At 37.8% G+C, this 16,685-nt stretch overlaps 3 protein-coding genes across 3 annotated transcripts; all 3 read right to left on the bottom strand.

Moving 5' to 3' along the window:
* Positions 1 to 1,271: 1,271 nt before the first annotated feature.
* LOC117320572 lies at positions 1,272 to 2,564 on the bottom strand. The gene has a single exon (XM_033875137.1). The coding sequence runs from the start codon at positions 2,562 to 2,564 to the stop codon at positions 1,272 to 1,274; it is 1,293 nt and encodes a 430-aa protein (XP_033731028.1).
* A 310-nt stretch (positions 2,565 to 2,874) lies between these two features.
* Positions 2,875 to 4,786, bottom strand: LOC117320571 (E3 ubiquitin-protein ligase TRIM56-like). Its single transcript, XM_033875136.1, has 2 exons — positions 4,656 to 4,786; positions 2,875 to 3,282 (listed from the first exon to the last, which is right to left on the bottom strand). The coding sequence occupies exon 2, from the start codon at positions 3,259 to 3,261 to the stop codon at positions 2,875 to 2,877; it is 387 nt and encodes a 128-aa protein (XP_033731027.1). The 5' UTR covers positions 3,262 to 3,282; positions 4,656 to 4,786.
* A 1,881-nt stretch (positions 4,787 to 6,667) lies between these two features.
* Positions 6,668 to 9,246, bottom strand: LOC117320573 (E3 ubiquitin/ISG15 ligase TRIM25-like). Its single transcript, XM_033875138.1, has one exon. The coding sequence runs from the start codon at positions 9,226 to 9,228 to the stop codon at positions 7,237 to 7,239; it is 1,992 nt and encodes a 663-aa protein (XP_033731029.1). The 5' UTR covers positions 9,229 to 9,246; the 3' UTR covers positions 6,668 to 7,236.
* Between the last annotated feature and the right edge of the window lie 7,439 nt (positions 9,247 to 16,685).

The following is a 16,685-nucleotide window of genomic DNA, read 5'->3' as shown; positions in this document are numbered from 1 at the left end:
GGGATAGCTTTTTTTTTATTGTGGTAGAAACAGGTCACACAAATTCGTGGTTGGTGTGTATGGCATATCTTTAATTATAACTTATATTTACTGCTTTTGATGTTGTTTTTACAAAGCATAATCATTTTGTGAATCTGTAGACAGAAATAAAAAACAGAAGAAGTTGAAAATCTTATTAAGGCGATTTAATAGGATTTTAATCTGATTTAAACATAATCACCAGTTATATGTAATACCGGGTTATGACATTAAAATATAGGCGTTTTTTTGTTGTTTTTTGTTTTATTTGTTTGTTTGTTGTTTTTTTTTTTTTTTTTATAAATGACAATCGAAGTCTACATAATCTTGGCGCCAGGTAATCAATTTAACAAAAGTTTAAAAGCCAATATAAGATTTATATAAAAAGAGGTAAATTTTGAAATACCGAGAAAAAAAGACCATGGGTCTATACGGTCATATGAGAAGAAAAGACCATTCCCTAATTGATGCATGCCAGTAGTAATGATACTAGTATGAAGATGATTTACAATATTAATTGAAACGAGTTGATATAATTGCCTTCCTATAAGCCTTATCAGTCTGAATCGATTAGTAATTAAACACTGGTCATCTATAACTAACGCCTTTCAATTTAATCCCTTCCCGATGTTTCACGTGATTATATAAAACTATTGTCCATGCATAGCATACTATACATGACACCAGCTTACGACTGGAGAGAATCGCACGCTACCGGATCCAAACTATCGTGTATGACAACACGTAATCATGTCTAATTTCCTACATATCCTACAGCTTAAATGTTTTACTCGTACAAACAAGAGGCCCAATAGGCTACAATTCAATTTCAGAGTTGATCTTTGTCATTTATGTGACTTCTAAGCTCACTACCTCTTCAGGTCAATATGAGAGAAGGCTAAGTATTCATTTCGGTAAACTTTGTAGTCCTTCCATCCGGCATATCCCTGTCCAATATTAACACAGCTCTCTGGCTTATTTGGTTCTATAAGCTTACATTATTGTATAGAACTCAACTTCCTTACATTCACACAATGCTATTTCTACACAAACTGTTATCTGGATTGATTGTATTTGTATTCAATAATCAGCAGGATTAACCAGTGAGTCCTGGGCCTACATCCACTCTAGTTATACATCATGAATGTTAGAGTTTGTTGTTAATTTGTTAAAAAAGCTTCAAGGGCCCGAATAAATCTCACGGCCGATCATATCAGAATACTGTTACTGTTACCAACTGTCATAGTTACTGATCAGTAAAGTTCAAACACGCGCACTTCATTACAATTTTGTGATGCTTGGTTTGTAACCACGAATTTGTTCCCACACAGAGATATCGCCCTCGGTTTGTCTACACCGTTTGATGACGTCAGCAGCTCTCTGACGTTTGTACCGTCACCTGACATCTGTACCACGTTATTGGACGTCCACCCACACACGTACACATTGCCGTCACTGTCGACGTCTACACCAGATGCGGTCCTCAGCATACCGACTTTTGATATGCTTGTAAGTTTACCGTCTGACAGTCTGTATACAGCTACATCACCATCCTCGGAGGTCCGTTGACTTCCATATATGTGTCCTGTCCTTGGGTCGTACGCTAGATGAAAGCAGCGTTTAGGATAGGAAGCAATTTTGTTCGAAACCCCATCCTTACTGACTCTATACACATCGGTCGGAGTACTCACAGTAAACGCCTCATTTGAGTAAGTGATACCATATGGGTGTGTTCCGTTAGAAAGTTTTATTTTGGAAGACAAAGTTAGTTTTGCATGGTTCACTTTGATTATGTGTATTTCAGAATTGTAGATAGCGACCGCTACAGTGTCATCATCTATACAACATATATCAAACGGGTTTCCTGGAACCTTCATCTGATCCAAACATTTCCCTGAAGCTGCAAATAACTTTATTTTGTTATTGTTGTAATCTCCTACAACGATATGATCATCAGGTAAGTAAACAATACCAGCTGCAGCACAATCGCGTCCATCTGATGGACACTTGATGCTGAACTTGCCTACCTCCTTCACGTCACATTCGCACAAAGGCCTCATGGTACTTATTCCTTTTGGAAGCTGTTCTGGTTTTTCCTCTATAATGACGTTTCCTAACGACAGTGGACTATCCTTATCCAACCTGACCAGACTGGGATCGACGACATGTTTTATTCTGACAGAAGCGAAAGACTTCCTTATTTCCGTGATCAGGTTCTGGTAGGACTCCATTTCCGCCTGGCCTCTCTGGTACATCAATATTGTGTTTACGCTATCATTCCTCTGAACAGCTGTCTCGGAGCTTTCTACTGTGTTCTCAATGGATGACATCAGACGTTCACATTTCTGAATAGACAAGTCCAAATTTTCCTTTTCTTGCTTGTAAGACGATACCAGTTTGTCTGTGATGTCCTTCTGCATGGCGTCAAGACGTAGGTCGACCTGTTTTCGAAGATCTGTTAAACTGTCAAATCCAGAATTTTGATCTTCTAGGAGGATTTGAAGTTTCTCGCCAAATGTTTTGACGAGTAACTTGATATCCTCCATTGTCTTTCTGGAGCGATTCCTTTCGATCCTCCAGTCGTGACTCCGTCTTCAGTTTGTCACAGTATTCCTGTGTCGTTGTCACTACGTCACATCGTCTGTGGTCTATGATGATACATCTACTACAGCCAAGTATCTGATGGTCCTCACAATAGTAATCGACCTCCTTCGTATGCTTTTCACATCGGATCTGTTCTGTTACTTGTCGCGGAGGAATTCCTTCCTTCCCTATTACATCTACTGTTTCACACCCTTCAAGAATCAAATCGTGATGATCGACTTTACATGTTTTACAGAAAAGACGTTACAAGTTTTACACCAGATCGTTGCTGGAATCCCAGGTTTCCTTTCTTCCACAAGGTTTACAGTACATCGGCTCAAGTGCCGGGGACTTTACCAGATCTTTCACTATTACATTGGCTGGGAATTGTTGAGCCCATTTCTCCTTGTCCTCAGACGGGTTGACAGGCTGTGTCATCTTCCTACACACAGGACAAGGGAAGGCAGTCGCCGACGCCATCTTTCCCGACAGGTCTTTGGTGATGAAGGTGGACAGACATTCCTGACAGAAGGAATGAAGACACGGGAGGGACTTTGGTTCGTGCAGCTGCTCCAGACAAATCGGACAATCTAACAGCCGGGCCTCCCTCGGAGGTCCGGGACTGTCGGGGACATCGTGAGAGGTTCCACCTTCAGCCATTACGTTAAAAGTCGATGTTATCTGTCAATATACGAGGAGGGAAATAACAGTCAATAAAATCGAAACTTAATGAATTATAACTAGCTTATTTAGCTAAGTATGTACACGTTATAGTGATCAGGTGTACATATGGTTTACAATGATCAGGTATACATATATATCATAGTAATCAGATATAAATACGGATTATAGTGATCAGGTATACATACGGATGATAGTGATCAGGTATACATACGGATTATAGTGATCAGGTATACATACAGATTATAGTGATCAGGTATACATACGGATTATAGTGATCAGGTATACATACAGATTATAGTGATCAGGTATACATACGGATTGCTTATAGTGATCAGATAAACATACGGTAATAATCAGGTATACATCCGCGTCATAGTGATTAGGTGCACATACGGATTATAATGATCAGGTACACATACGGATTAAAGTATTCAGATACACAAACAGATTATAGTGATCCGGTATATATACGGATTATAGTGATCAGGTAACATACTATTATAGTGATCAGGTATATATGCTGATTATAGTCCACAAAGTACACATAAGGATTATTGCGACCAGACATATAGTTATACAGATGCTACACTATGCACATATTATTATATTCATACCCAATTCCATTATAGGAAAATATGGGAACATCCAGAATACCAAACGATGTCAAGAACAATTAAATATTTCTGACAATTACATAACTTTCAAAATAAGTGCTTTATTTTCAAACAAAGCAAAAATAACCAAACGGAGATATAAATCATCTCCTACAAAAGTAATGCTATGTTTATTTGTGTATCTATACCATGTGGGAATTAATGGCGACCCTAGCTATGATAGCAGTACAGCATGTCAGCATACTGGGAAGAAACCACACTGCATCAGAGTACGTGACTTAATCCCGTCTGTTTCTTATTGAATGAGTAATCATTATCCGTAGTTGTCAGTACAAATTTGACATTTTAGTTAAGACATTAAGAGTGGTTAGGAAGGTAGGCCTTCGAGTAGAGGAGTCAGATCCGATAGCCAGATTGTACTTTGTACTTTCGATTTCCATACACTTAATACACAAACATTTTCTATTGAAAAAAAAACACCTCATGTACCCAGGATCCTTTGTATATATCATTATTCAATGACTTGATAAAAAACAGGTTTTAGTCTTACCCCTATGCAAACCTTCAGTTTCCATTTTATTGGTGTATCTTCAGTTTTTATCACTTACCTTTAGCACACCCACCTAGAAATTTTGTGATTTACTTAAACCCAATGCAGTATTACCTAATAAGTAATGTAAAGAGGTTTACAGTAATATAAAGAACTATAATATTATAGAACAAGAGTATAATTTTGAGTTTACACTCGGCACTCACCGTAGCACTCCATATGTAGCCTACCTCTGATCCCGGTGTGTCGTTAACAAGGAAGTTGACATAGATAAGTCCCTGGTATATTGTATCTCATGTGATCAGTAAAGGCCATACTGCTAAATATAGAACAGCTATTACGACACAAACACTGTATTTAGAATGTAATCAGTGGATCTCTGGTACACATTTTGACTGCAGCCCCTAATATTCGTCATCAATGAACATAATGGATTAATGTTACTATCAAGATTACCAAATATATTAGGCAGTCATGTTTAAATTCCCACAGTCACTCCGTCCTGATGTAGCAAGACATGTTGAAAGGGAGGCAACCCAAATTAGTTTCGAGCTTATTTCGCGTGTATATTATGTGAGAGATTTCAGACCCGTCACTATTTGCCTTAGACCTATGTGATTAACCTCGCTGTATCTAAAGCTAAATCACTGTTTCGTCATCACTCCAACCTCTTAATAAAAACGGGAAATATGTAATGTTTCCGATAGCACTATAAATGTGTCATCGCCTTTGCGGTATGTTTTTTTCTTTCTGTAGAAGTTCTAAAAGCGTATTCAGACAAAAGCTTAAGTCTTAATAATCGATTGAAAACATACAGTGATACATCATTTGCTAAGCCACAAATTGTAATTTAACAAGTTCAGCATTTACTAATTAATAGTACTTCTTACTGATAATTTGCATGGTTTTACGAGATTGTGTGACCCTCGTGTGGAATATCCGTATCTTACGTACACACAAAATGAAAGAATCCTTTTTCTCTCATATCGTTAACAAATTTCTTGTAAAAATATCTCAACCATCAGTTTTCTTCATTTTTTAAAGTTTCTTATTTGAGGTTTTTACCAAAAATGCTAATGATATTCTGAAAGATCATACCCATTTTTGGCAAATTGTAGTAAATTTCACTCCTCAATGATAAACGAATGTATAGTTCGCATATAAAAATTGCCGAAACTTGACCGTTTTTGAAGGGTCTTGTTCGAACTGACAACATCCGAGGAAAATTGAGTTCTACCAACATTATTTTGAAAAATCAACGAAGAAATGAGCTTTCTAATTTTACATATCTTCGATTTGCAATTTTACATACAGTGATACTTGACCATTTTACAGTTAATATTCAAAGTCGAAAAATGACCTCTTAGAGAAAAATGAAAACATAAACACTACTACTTTTCGTAATCATGTAGTAGCTTATTTGTTTCTGTATGTACATATTAAATGATAATGTTAGAGCTATATGTATCATGTATTGTAATGAACAAGATGTCTGATATGAAAATCATATAAAGAGTATTGTGTGTATGCATTAGTATGGTAAGGACCGCCTAATATGAAATGTCTTCTAATATGAATGTTCATTTTAATATTTTTTTTTCTGAGATGTTTCACCGTAATTTTATACTGTATGCTATCGTCGTTATATGACTTGGTTTTATCATTACAATGTTTATGATTCAATTTCACCGGTATCCTTGTTATTTTACTTTAAAGTACGGTTGATATAGATGATTTACAATATTAATTGAAACGAGTTGATATGATTGCCTTCCTATCAGCCTTATCAGTCTGGTAATCTATAACTAACGCCTTTCAATTTAATCCCTTCCCGATATTTCACGTGATTATATAAAACTACCATCCATGCATAGCATACTATACATTACACCAGCTTACGACTGGAGAGAATCGCACGCTACCGGATCCAAACTGTCGTGTATGGCACAACACGTAATAATGTCTAATTTCCTATATATCCTACAGCTTAAAAGTTTCACTCGTACCAAACAAGAGGCCCAATAGGCTACTAATGCAATTTCAGAGTTGGTTCTTTGTCATTTTATGTGACTTCCAAGTTCACTACCTCTTCAGTTCAATATGAGAGAAGGCTAAGTATTCATTTCAGTAAACTTTGTAGTCCTTCCAACCAGCATATCCCTGTCCAATATGAACACAGCTCTCTGGCTTATTTAGATAAATATGTTTAACACATTTCACATGTGAACATACTCGGTACTCCTTTATTCCAGAATGCTACTGCTCCAATATCATGATCCTGTATCACATTGTTATTGAAAAAGATTTCAGCACATTTGACCCCTTTAAGTAAGTAGATCAAGTTCATTTATTTGAACAAATTTAGTAGGTCTTTGTCGAAGCATGTTACAGGCCCAATAGCATGTTTCTGAGCCTCTTGGTTATCGAAAAAAAATGGAAATATTGACGCCAGTCTGACGGACGACGGCCGACGGCCGACGGACGCCGCGCCACGATATAAGCTCATTTGCCCTTTGGACATGTAAGCTTACCTCATTGTATAAAACTCAACTTCCTTGCATTCACACAATGCTATCTCTACACAAACTGTTATCTGGATTGATTGTATTTGTATTCAATAATCAGCAGGATTAACCAGTGAGTACTGGGCCTACATCCACTCTAGTTATATATCAGGAATGCTAGAGTTTGTTGTTAATTTGTTAAAAAAGCTTCAAGGGCCCGAATACATCTCACGTCCGACCATATCAGAATACTGTTACTGTTACCAACTGTCATAGTTACTGATCAGTAAAGTTCAAACACTCGCACTTCATTACGATTTTGTGATGATTGGTTTGTAACGACGAATTTGTTCCCACACAGAGATATCGCCTTCGGTTTGTCTACACCGTGTGATGACGTCAGCAGCTCTCTGACGTTTGTCCCGTCACCTGACATCTGAACCACGTTATTTGACGCCCACCCACACACGTACACATTGCCGTCACCGTCGACGTCAACACCAAACGCGTCCTTCAGCATACCAACTTTTGATATGCTTGTATGTTTACCGTCTGACAGTCTGTATACAGTTGCATTACCATCCTTGGATGTATATTGACTTCCATATATCTGTCCTGTCCTTGGGTCGCACGCAAGATGCCAGCAGTTGTTTGGATAGGAAGCAATTTTGTTCATAACCCCATCCTTACTGACTCTATACACATCGGTCGGAGTACTCACAGTAAACGTCTCATTTGAGTAAGTGATACCATATGGGTTTGCTCCGATAGAAAGTTTTATTTTGGAAGACAATGTTAGTTTTGCATGGTTCACTTTGATTATGTGTATTTCAGAATTGTCGATAGCGGCCGCTACAGTGTCATCATCTACACAACACATATCACACGGGTTTCCTGTAACCTTCATCTCATCCAAACATTTCCCTGAAACTGTAAACAACTTTATTTTGTAATTGTTCCAATCTCCTACAACGATATGATCATCAGGTAAGTAAACAATACCAGCTGCAGAACAATCGCCCCCATCTGATGGACACTTTATACTGAACTTGCCTACCTCCTTCACGTCATATACACACAAAGGCCTCATGGTACTTATTCCTTTTGGGAGCTGTTCTGGTTTTTCCTCTATAATGACGTTTCCTAACGACAGTGGGCTATCCTTATCCAACCTGACCAGACTGGGATCGACGACATGTTTTATTCTGACGGAAGCAAAAGACTTCCTTATTTCCGTGATCAGGTTCTGGTAGGACTCCATCTCCACCTGGCCTCTCTGGTACATAAGTATTGTGTTTACGCTATCATTCCTCTGAACAGCTGTCTCGGAGCTTTCTACTGTGTTCTCAATGGATGACATCAGACGTTCACATTTCTTAATAGACAAGTCCAAATTTTCTTTTTCTTGCTTGTAAGACGATACCAGTTTGTCTGTGATGTCCTTCTGCATGGCGTCAAGACGTAGGTCGACCTGTTTTCGAAGATCTGTTAAACTGTCAAATCCAGAATTTTGATCTTCTAGGAGGATTTGTAGTTTCTCGCCAAATGTTTTGACGAGCAACTTGATAGCCTCCTTTGTCTTCTGTAGTGATTCTTTTCGATCCTCCAGTCGTGACTCCGTCTTCAGTTTGTCACAGTATTCCTGTGTCGTTGTCACTACGTCACATCGTCTGTGGTCTATGGTGATACATCTACTACAGCCAAGAATCAGATGGTCCTCACAATAGTAATCGACCTCCTTCGCGTGCTTTTCACATCGGATCTGTTCTGTTCCTTGTCGCGGAATAATTCCTGTCTTCCCTGTTACATCTACTGATTCACAATCTTCGTGAATCCAATCGTGAAAATCGACTTTACATTTTTCACAGAAGAACGCCTTGCATATTTCACACCATATCGCTGCCGGGATCCCAGGTTTTCCTTTTTTCCCGCAAGGTTTACAGTACATCGGCTCAAGTGCCGTGGACTTTACCAGATCTTTCACTATTACATTGGCTGGGAATTGTTGAGCCCATTTCTCCTTGTCCTCAGACGGGTTGACAGGCTGTGTCATCTTCCTACATACAGGACAAGGGAAGGCAGTCGCCGACGCCATCTTTCCCGACAGGTCTTTGGTGATGAAGGTGGACAGACATTCCTGACAGAAGGAATGAAAACACGGGAGGGACTTTGGTTCGTGCAGCTGCTCCAGACAAATCGGACAATCTAACAGCCGGGCCTCCTTCGGAGTTATGGGATTGTCGGGGACATCGTTAGAGGTTCCACCTTCAGCCATTACGTTTAATATGCGATGTTATCTGTAAACATACCAGGATGGAAAAACAATCTTAATAACAGTGTCTTTGTCATCATTACTTTAATGAGTTTAAGATATCAACTATCATTTACTGAAGAATATATAAATAACAGTGAAAACATATTATAGTGATCCGGTACACATAAAGATTATAGTGATCAAGTACATAATATATATACGGATTATAGTGATCAGGTATACATATGAATTATAGTTATGAGGTATACATACGGATTATAGTGATCAGGTACACGTACGTATTATATATAGTAATCAGGTAGGGATACGGATAATAGTGATTAGAGATACATGCGGATTATAGTGATCAGATACATATACATATACAGATTATAGTGACCAGGTACACATACAGATTATAGTGATCAGATACATATACAGATTATAGTGACCTGGGTATCGTTTTACAAAGCTTCGTTACTTACGAACGTTCGTAAATATTTTCGAAATAGCTACGCAAAACTTACGAAGTTCCTGTATGTGCGTTTCACAAAGGTTTTTGTAACTTTTTTCGTATCTTACGTCAAAATCGTACGTTCTCCCGGTAAAAATATACCACTCTCTAACATGGAGGTAAAAAAGGACGACACTTTTGAGGTGAAAATTGTACGCCGGTCCTATTCCCTAGTCACCTACACAGATTAGGATCATTATTTTGTTCTATCAAAACAACCGTATTGTTGAAAGAAGATCAAATTTCTCTAAAATTATAATTTCATATATTTTATCATGCGGTAAAACAAACAGAAACAACGCAATTTTCACAGATTTTCCTCAATGGATATCGATATACCTAATGTTCTTAAAATAGACTACCTGTTTACATGTCTACGAATATGCGTACAATTAGTTTCATGACAATGTGTATCTTGCTGGCATCCCTCCTCGAGTTCAAAACCCGGTTTCACCTCGAAACAATCGCTCACAAGGCATATCGCTCTCTTATGCTAATTTGTGATCGAGTACGACGTCTTTTTCTGTTCAAAAGTGCATGCTTGCGCAAGATTTTAAATGTTTTCGTAAGTTACGACAGAGTGGATATGGATAAGTTACGAAGCTTTGTGACACGATACCCAGTTACACATACGGATTATAGTGATCAGGTACACATACGGATTATAGTGATCAGATACACATACGGATTATAGTGATCAGGTACACATACGGATTATAGTGATCAGGTACACATACGGATTATAGTGATCAGGTATACATACGGATAATAGTGATCAGGTACAAATACGGATTATAGTGATCAGGTACACATACATAATATAGTGATCAGGTACACATACGGATTATAGTGATCAGGTACACATACATAATATAGTGATCAGGTATACATACGGATTATAGTGATCAGGTATACATACGGATAATAGTGATCAGGTACAAATACGGATTATAGTGACCAGGTACACACATCTATAATAGTGACCAGTTACACATTCGTATTATACGTCTCGTTTTGCTGACCAGTGGTCAGTACGACGTGATTGTGATCATATCGGTGCTAGGGAGGGCGCCGGTACTGAGCCAGTAGGCCACGCCGACACCTTCAGTCACCGCATACGCATTGCGTATTTCTCATAGCGATCATTCGTCTATATTGTCGTCCGTCGTCTGTCGTCCTCCGTCGTCTGTTTTGTGTCGTCATTTCGTCATTTCGTTCGTCGTTTTCACACCCTACGTCCGTCGTCGGTTAATCCGTCTGTCTGTAGATATCTGTCTATACACTTAAGGTCGGTCTTTTCCGCCAACATGGATGCGTATGAAGAATGTGAAGATTCCACCTCTGCGATGGATTTCGAGAGGTTTACGGGAGAGTTTACCACCCCTAAAATATCTGAGAGGAAAAGAATGAGGAAAGACTCCCCTCAAGCCGAAGCTACTACGGTGAGTAAACCAGACAAATACTCACTGATAATTAAAGGCCATAACATAAGGTTGGCGCTTAAAAACCCCATCGTCATACAGAAATTACTTTCTGCAGTTACAGAATACCCAGCAAAGAATATCAGAGGACTGGGGAATGGCGATTTGGTAGTGACATGTGCTGATGAGCAACAAAAAATAAAACTCCAGAAGATTAAAACCTTAGGTGAGTACATTGTATAAGGTAAGCGTGAAGGAGCCCGTCTCCTCAAATAAGTCAGAAGGAGTAATATACGGAGTTAGCACCGAGCTAACTGAGGTAGATATTGTAGATAACCTTAAAGACATAGGTGTGTTTAAAGCCATCCGTATGAAGGGAAAGCAATACGAAAACAGTACAATTGTCCGTTTAGTCTTTAATACTAAAGAACTACCAGAGAGTGTAGCCCTAGGCTACCGTGCGTACACAGTCAAACCTCCTTTAAGATGTTACAATTGTAATAGATACGGGCACAAACCTGCCTAATGTAAAGGCAAACAAAGGTGTCAGAAATGTAGGGGAGACCACAAGGTGGTCGATTGTGGGGCTGAAATTTAAAATGTGTAAACTGGAGGGGGGGGGGGGGGGGGGGGGGGGGGGCACCGGCCAGGAAAAAGGCTGTAGACATAGTAAAATTACAGGTCACGGAACATAGTTCACGTCGAGAGGCGGTACAAGAATATAAAAAAAAACTTTTGCAGAGTCAGTCTCCGAGAACACGCCGGAAACAATTAACCCCGTACCGTACTCCGGGGTAGCTGATTTTAACATCCCCAATAGTCAGCCTGACCGTCCGTCCGTCCGTAACTGTCCCACAGGAACCTGTGGTGACAGTACCTATCAAAAATCTACTACAGTTAGCAGTTTCTGTCATCGCCAAACTTAATGAAAGTTCTAGTTGGACAGAAATTCTCATATATGTACTTAATCAAGCTGAATCCATATTTGGAGTCAAGCTTGACAGCAAAATGTTACCCGATACACTTGTGACATAATATGTCTACCAAAACACCACGGGTATAGGCATCCTACAATGGAATGCCCGGAGCATAGCAAAACATGGTTTTGAGTTTTTAAAATTTATTGAAAATAGACATGATATACACGTCATTTGCTTACAGGAAACGTGGTGGAAAGAAAACGCAAGTTTTTATATTCCAGGTTTTTCTCCGCCGATATTAAAAAACCGTTCATAAGGAAGAGGTGGGGTGGCTATATATGTACGAGAAAGTTATCATGAACTTAATATTACCAGTAAAGTCATGGAAGTTATCGGTGTTGTCATTAAACTAAATGACAAATCAAAGTATAATTGATATATATAATGCATGTAAGACAAATGTTGTATCTGACAATACAGAACTTAACAAATATATAGATACTCCATATATTTTATGCGGAGACTTTAATAGTCACCATACACTCTCTGGGGCGGTACCAGGTGTGACCCCAAGGGTAAAGTTTTGTATGAGTATATAAATAATACTAATCTTGTTTTACTAAATGATGGTTCTGGAACCAGTGTGAGCCCATGACCAGCTACCCTGGATATATCACCGATAGACCTAACAATAGCTACTACCACAATAGCGGGAGATTGTACCTGGAATGTATATCCAGATAATTTTGATAGTGATCACTATCCTGTTTTAACAATTTATAATAAAAACCACTTTTAAATGATACTGTAAACAAGCCAAGATGGAATTTTCAAAAGACTGACTGGGAAAGATGCAAAACCACCAGTACAAGGGAGGTAACTCCCGCACTCTTAGACGGTAATGTCGAGAGCAGCCACACTAAACTTATTAATACCATTACAAACATTACTGATAGCTGTGTTCCGAAAAAGCAGGGAAAAAAAAAACAATAAATAGATCTGCAGTACCGTGGTGGAACGGGGAGTGTACTCGGGCTGTACATGACAAGCACCGGGCATATAATAAAGTCCGACGTGATTTTAATAATGAAAACTTACAAGATTATCGGCGTAAAAGAGAATTATCCAAGCAAAAACTATTAGAAACCAAAGAGAAATATTGGAGAATTTTTTGTAATAATATGAATGACGACACATCTCTAGCAAAAGTATGGGAGGCAGTAAGAAACATGAAAACCTCAAACACCAGCAAACAAATACCAGCATTATTAAATACCAATACTATAATAGATATGTTATTACTAATACTGAAAATGTAATCTTTTAGCAGAAACCTACACTGCAGTAAGCAAAACAATTAATTATGCAGATGATTTTATTAAAAATAAATCTGAATTTGATCAACAATACTCAGAATATGTAAATGATGCGGTGCCATGTACAAGTAATATAAATAATATGTTTACCTTTCAGGAGTTTATTGAAGCGCTGTCTCAAACTAAAGAGACTAGCCCGGGGGATGATAATATCACATATAACATGTACAAAAAATTATCTGTCTGCCAAAAAAGTAGTTTTCGATTTTAAAAATATGGTCTCGGAAAATCGGGTTCTCCCGACAGATTGGAAACACTCAATTGTAATACCCATATTTAAATCGGGCAAAAACCCTAACTTACCACAATCATATCGACCAATATCACTCACCTCCACATAATGCAAAATTATTGAAAAAATGGTCAACAACAGGTTGAAATGGTTTTTAGAACAGAAAGGTGTCATATCTGTAAATCAATGCGGGTTCCGGAAAAATAGAGGCACCGTAGACCAACTGGTGAAATTAGAAAACGAAATTAGAAAGGCCAACTTAAATAAGGAGTCGCTACTAGCAGTGTTCATAGATTTTGAAAAGGCCTTTCACATGATGTGGAGGGATGGTTTACTGTATAAAATGAAAATAATTGGAATAAACGGAAATATGTATGCATTTATTAAAGATTATTTACAGGATCGATTTATACAAGTACGGATCGGAAATGAAATATCCGATACCCACTATCTGGAGAACGGTACCCCCAGGGCTCAGTTCTCAGCCCAACTCTTTTTAATATATGTATAAATGATATATCAGACTGTCTGAACAATAAAAAAGATATTTCTCAGTTCGCAGATGATAGCGTCATCTGGAAGACACACAGAAATATCTACTTTCTAAGTACCTGTATATCCACAGAAATAACAAAAATACTAAACTGGTGTAATACATGGGATTTCAAAATATCAAAAACAAAAACAGTTGGTGTTCTTTTCAGGAAAAAAACAAAGTGCGAGTTTACACTCAAAATTGTCAGATGTAGAAATACAAATGGGAGACACAAAAATATCACTTGCAAATGTAATAAACTTTCTAGGTATGTACTTCGATAGTGGACTTACCTGGGGTCCACATGTAGAAAATATTGTACAACGTTGTGAACAACGGCTAAATGTACTCAAGTATTTAAGCGGAACAGACTGGGGGTGTGACCGCTATACGTTATTGACGTTATATAAAACTCTAATACGTAGTATACTAGACTACGGTGCCGCAGTTTACAACTCGGCCAGTAACTCACAATTAGAAAAATTAAATGTTGTACAATACAAATGTCTTGCTATCTGTCTGCATGCCATGAAGGGAACTTCACTCTCTAGTTTCCAAGCCGAGGCCGGAGACCCTCCGCTTTAAATACGCCGAAATTCCATCATCGCAAAATACCAATTAAAACTTGAGGGGCTGACAATGGCGCATCCTACATTGGAAAGTCTTGAAAATGACTTTAAATTTAAATATAATGAACATAAAATACTGCCTTCATACAAATCGTATTATACATGTCTAAAAGATATCCAATCTACTTTTCAGCTGGGTAATATCAACGTTCATACAGCAGATTCAATTAGTTCAATCCCATTGTGGACCCTGAACAAACCGATAATTAATATAGACTTGCACGAGACCGTAAATAAATCCATGTCTCCTGCAGACGCCATAGTACCAACACGACTTTTTATTGACTCACTTAAGGAGTACATATATATATACAGATGGCTCTAAAGATCCTAATACTCAAAATTGTGGATGTGCTTTTGCCATTCCAGCCTTAGACATTAAAAATAAGTTCCGATTAAGTAATATATAATATTTTTATAACGACAGCTCAAGTTTCTAACCAAAAACAAACATCAGAACATAAAATTACAAACCCGATTATATACGAAATTTTGAAATTACACTGTATCTTCTATTTTAGGTAGCACTGTAACCTTGACATGGATACCAAGTCATATTGGTATCCATGGAAACGACATGGCTGATGCCGAGGCCAAAAGTTCTCTAAATTCAGAAAAAAATTGACATACATGTACCTTTAGTGAAAGGAGAAATACATTCTTTTTTACAGAATAAAATGTTTGATTGCTGGCAAACATACTGGGGGGATCCTGAAATCAATGAAAACACATATGCCAATTCTAAAAACGTTCCCCCCAAAAAATTATCTGTAATAACAAACAATTAGTCACTGCTTATACACGTTTAAGATTAGGAAAATGCCGATTAAATCATTATCTATTTCAGATGAATCTACATGCAGACGGTCTTTGCGAAACTTGCAACGTACCAGAAACCATTGAACATAATTTATTAAAATGTGATCGTTTTTATATACAGAGGCAGAGGCTATTCCGGGATATGGACATACAGCCATCCACACTAATTAATATATTTCCAAATCTATTTGCAGACAATCCCAAAGTTACTACGGCAGTACTTAAATATATTTCTAAGGCTGATATAGAAAATACATTATAAATACATCTCATTTTCTTTAAAATAACCATCAAAATCTAGGTGCTTGTCACGTGCTTTTAAACCTTTTATTATACTTTGTAAGACAATACCTGTCCCCAACACAATGACGAGGGGCACAGGGACCTGTCTCGTCCTAAATTATAAGGCCACTTTTTAAATATTTTAACTAACACTGAATTTATATAATGCCATAATATGGCGTGACAACTCTTGACTCATCTTCACTTATCTATGTCTCATATTTTTTTAGAACTATTATATAAAGCCCGTATCAATAGGGAGGTATTTTTCTACCGATATAGACTTTTTGATAGGGATAACATTATCAGCCTTTCAGTAGGTTTTTTCTCCCTCAGCAATGTAACAATTTCGTATTGAATGACACGGTAAGTAAAGATGAATGTTTCCTGATGACGGTCGCATATAGTGTGCACCGTGTCAGTTTGAATAAATGTGTTTTGTAGTGGATTGAAGTGAGATGGGGTGCCGTTTCGCTCGTGACGGAGTTTCCGGCCTTCCGTATTACACAGTACACATACCACTGATATCATTTTTTTTTTAATTCTCATTTTCTATGCAAGCGCCTGTGGGTGTAACTGGTGGCCTTAAACGCAGGGTACATAATAGACACATTATATATCGCCCCTTATTTGAACACCAACATACGACAATAATTTCACTCTTGAACACACATATATATCTACCGATATTTTTTGTAAAAATAACTTAAAATATATAAGATAAATTTTTAATATAATTATATAGTAAGC

This window comes from Pecten maximus, unplaced genomic scaffold (genome assembly GCF_902652985.1).
Source record: "Pecten maximus unplaced genomic scaffold, xPecMax1.1, whole genome shotgun sequence".
Classification (NCBI taxonomy): domain Eukaryota; kingdom Metazoa; phylum Mollusca; class Bivalvia; order Pectinida; family Pectinidae; genus Pecten; species Pecten maximus.
This window is presented reverse-complemented; position numbering and strand designations above follow the sequence as displayed.

What these genes read in the sequence shown, in the direction of transcription:
- LOC117320572 (XM_033875137.1), bottom strand. Translation starts at nt 2,564, where the DNA reads ATGGAGGATATCAAGTTACTCGTCAAAACATTTGGCGAGAAACTTCAA.
- LOC117320571 (XM_033875136.1), bottom strand. Translation starts at nt 3,261, where the DNA reads ATGGCTGAAGGTGGAACCTCTCACGATGTCCCCGACAGTCCCGGACCT.
- LOC117320573 (XM_033875138.1), bottom strand. Translation starts at nt 9,228, where the DNA reads ATGGCTGAAGGTGGAACCTCTAACGATGTCCCCGACAATCCCATAACT.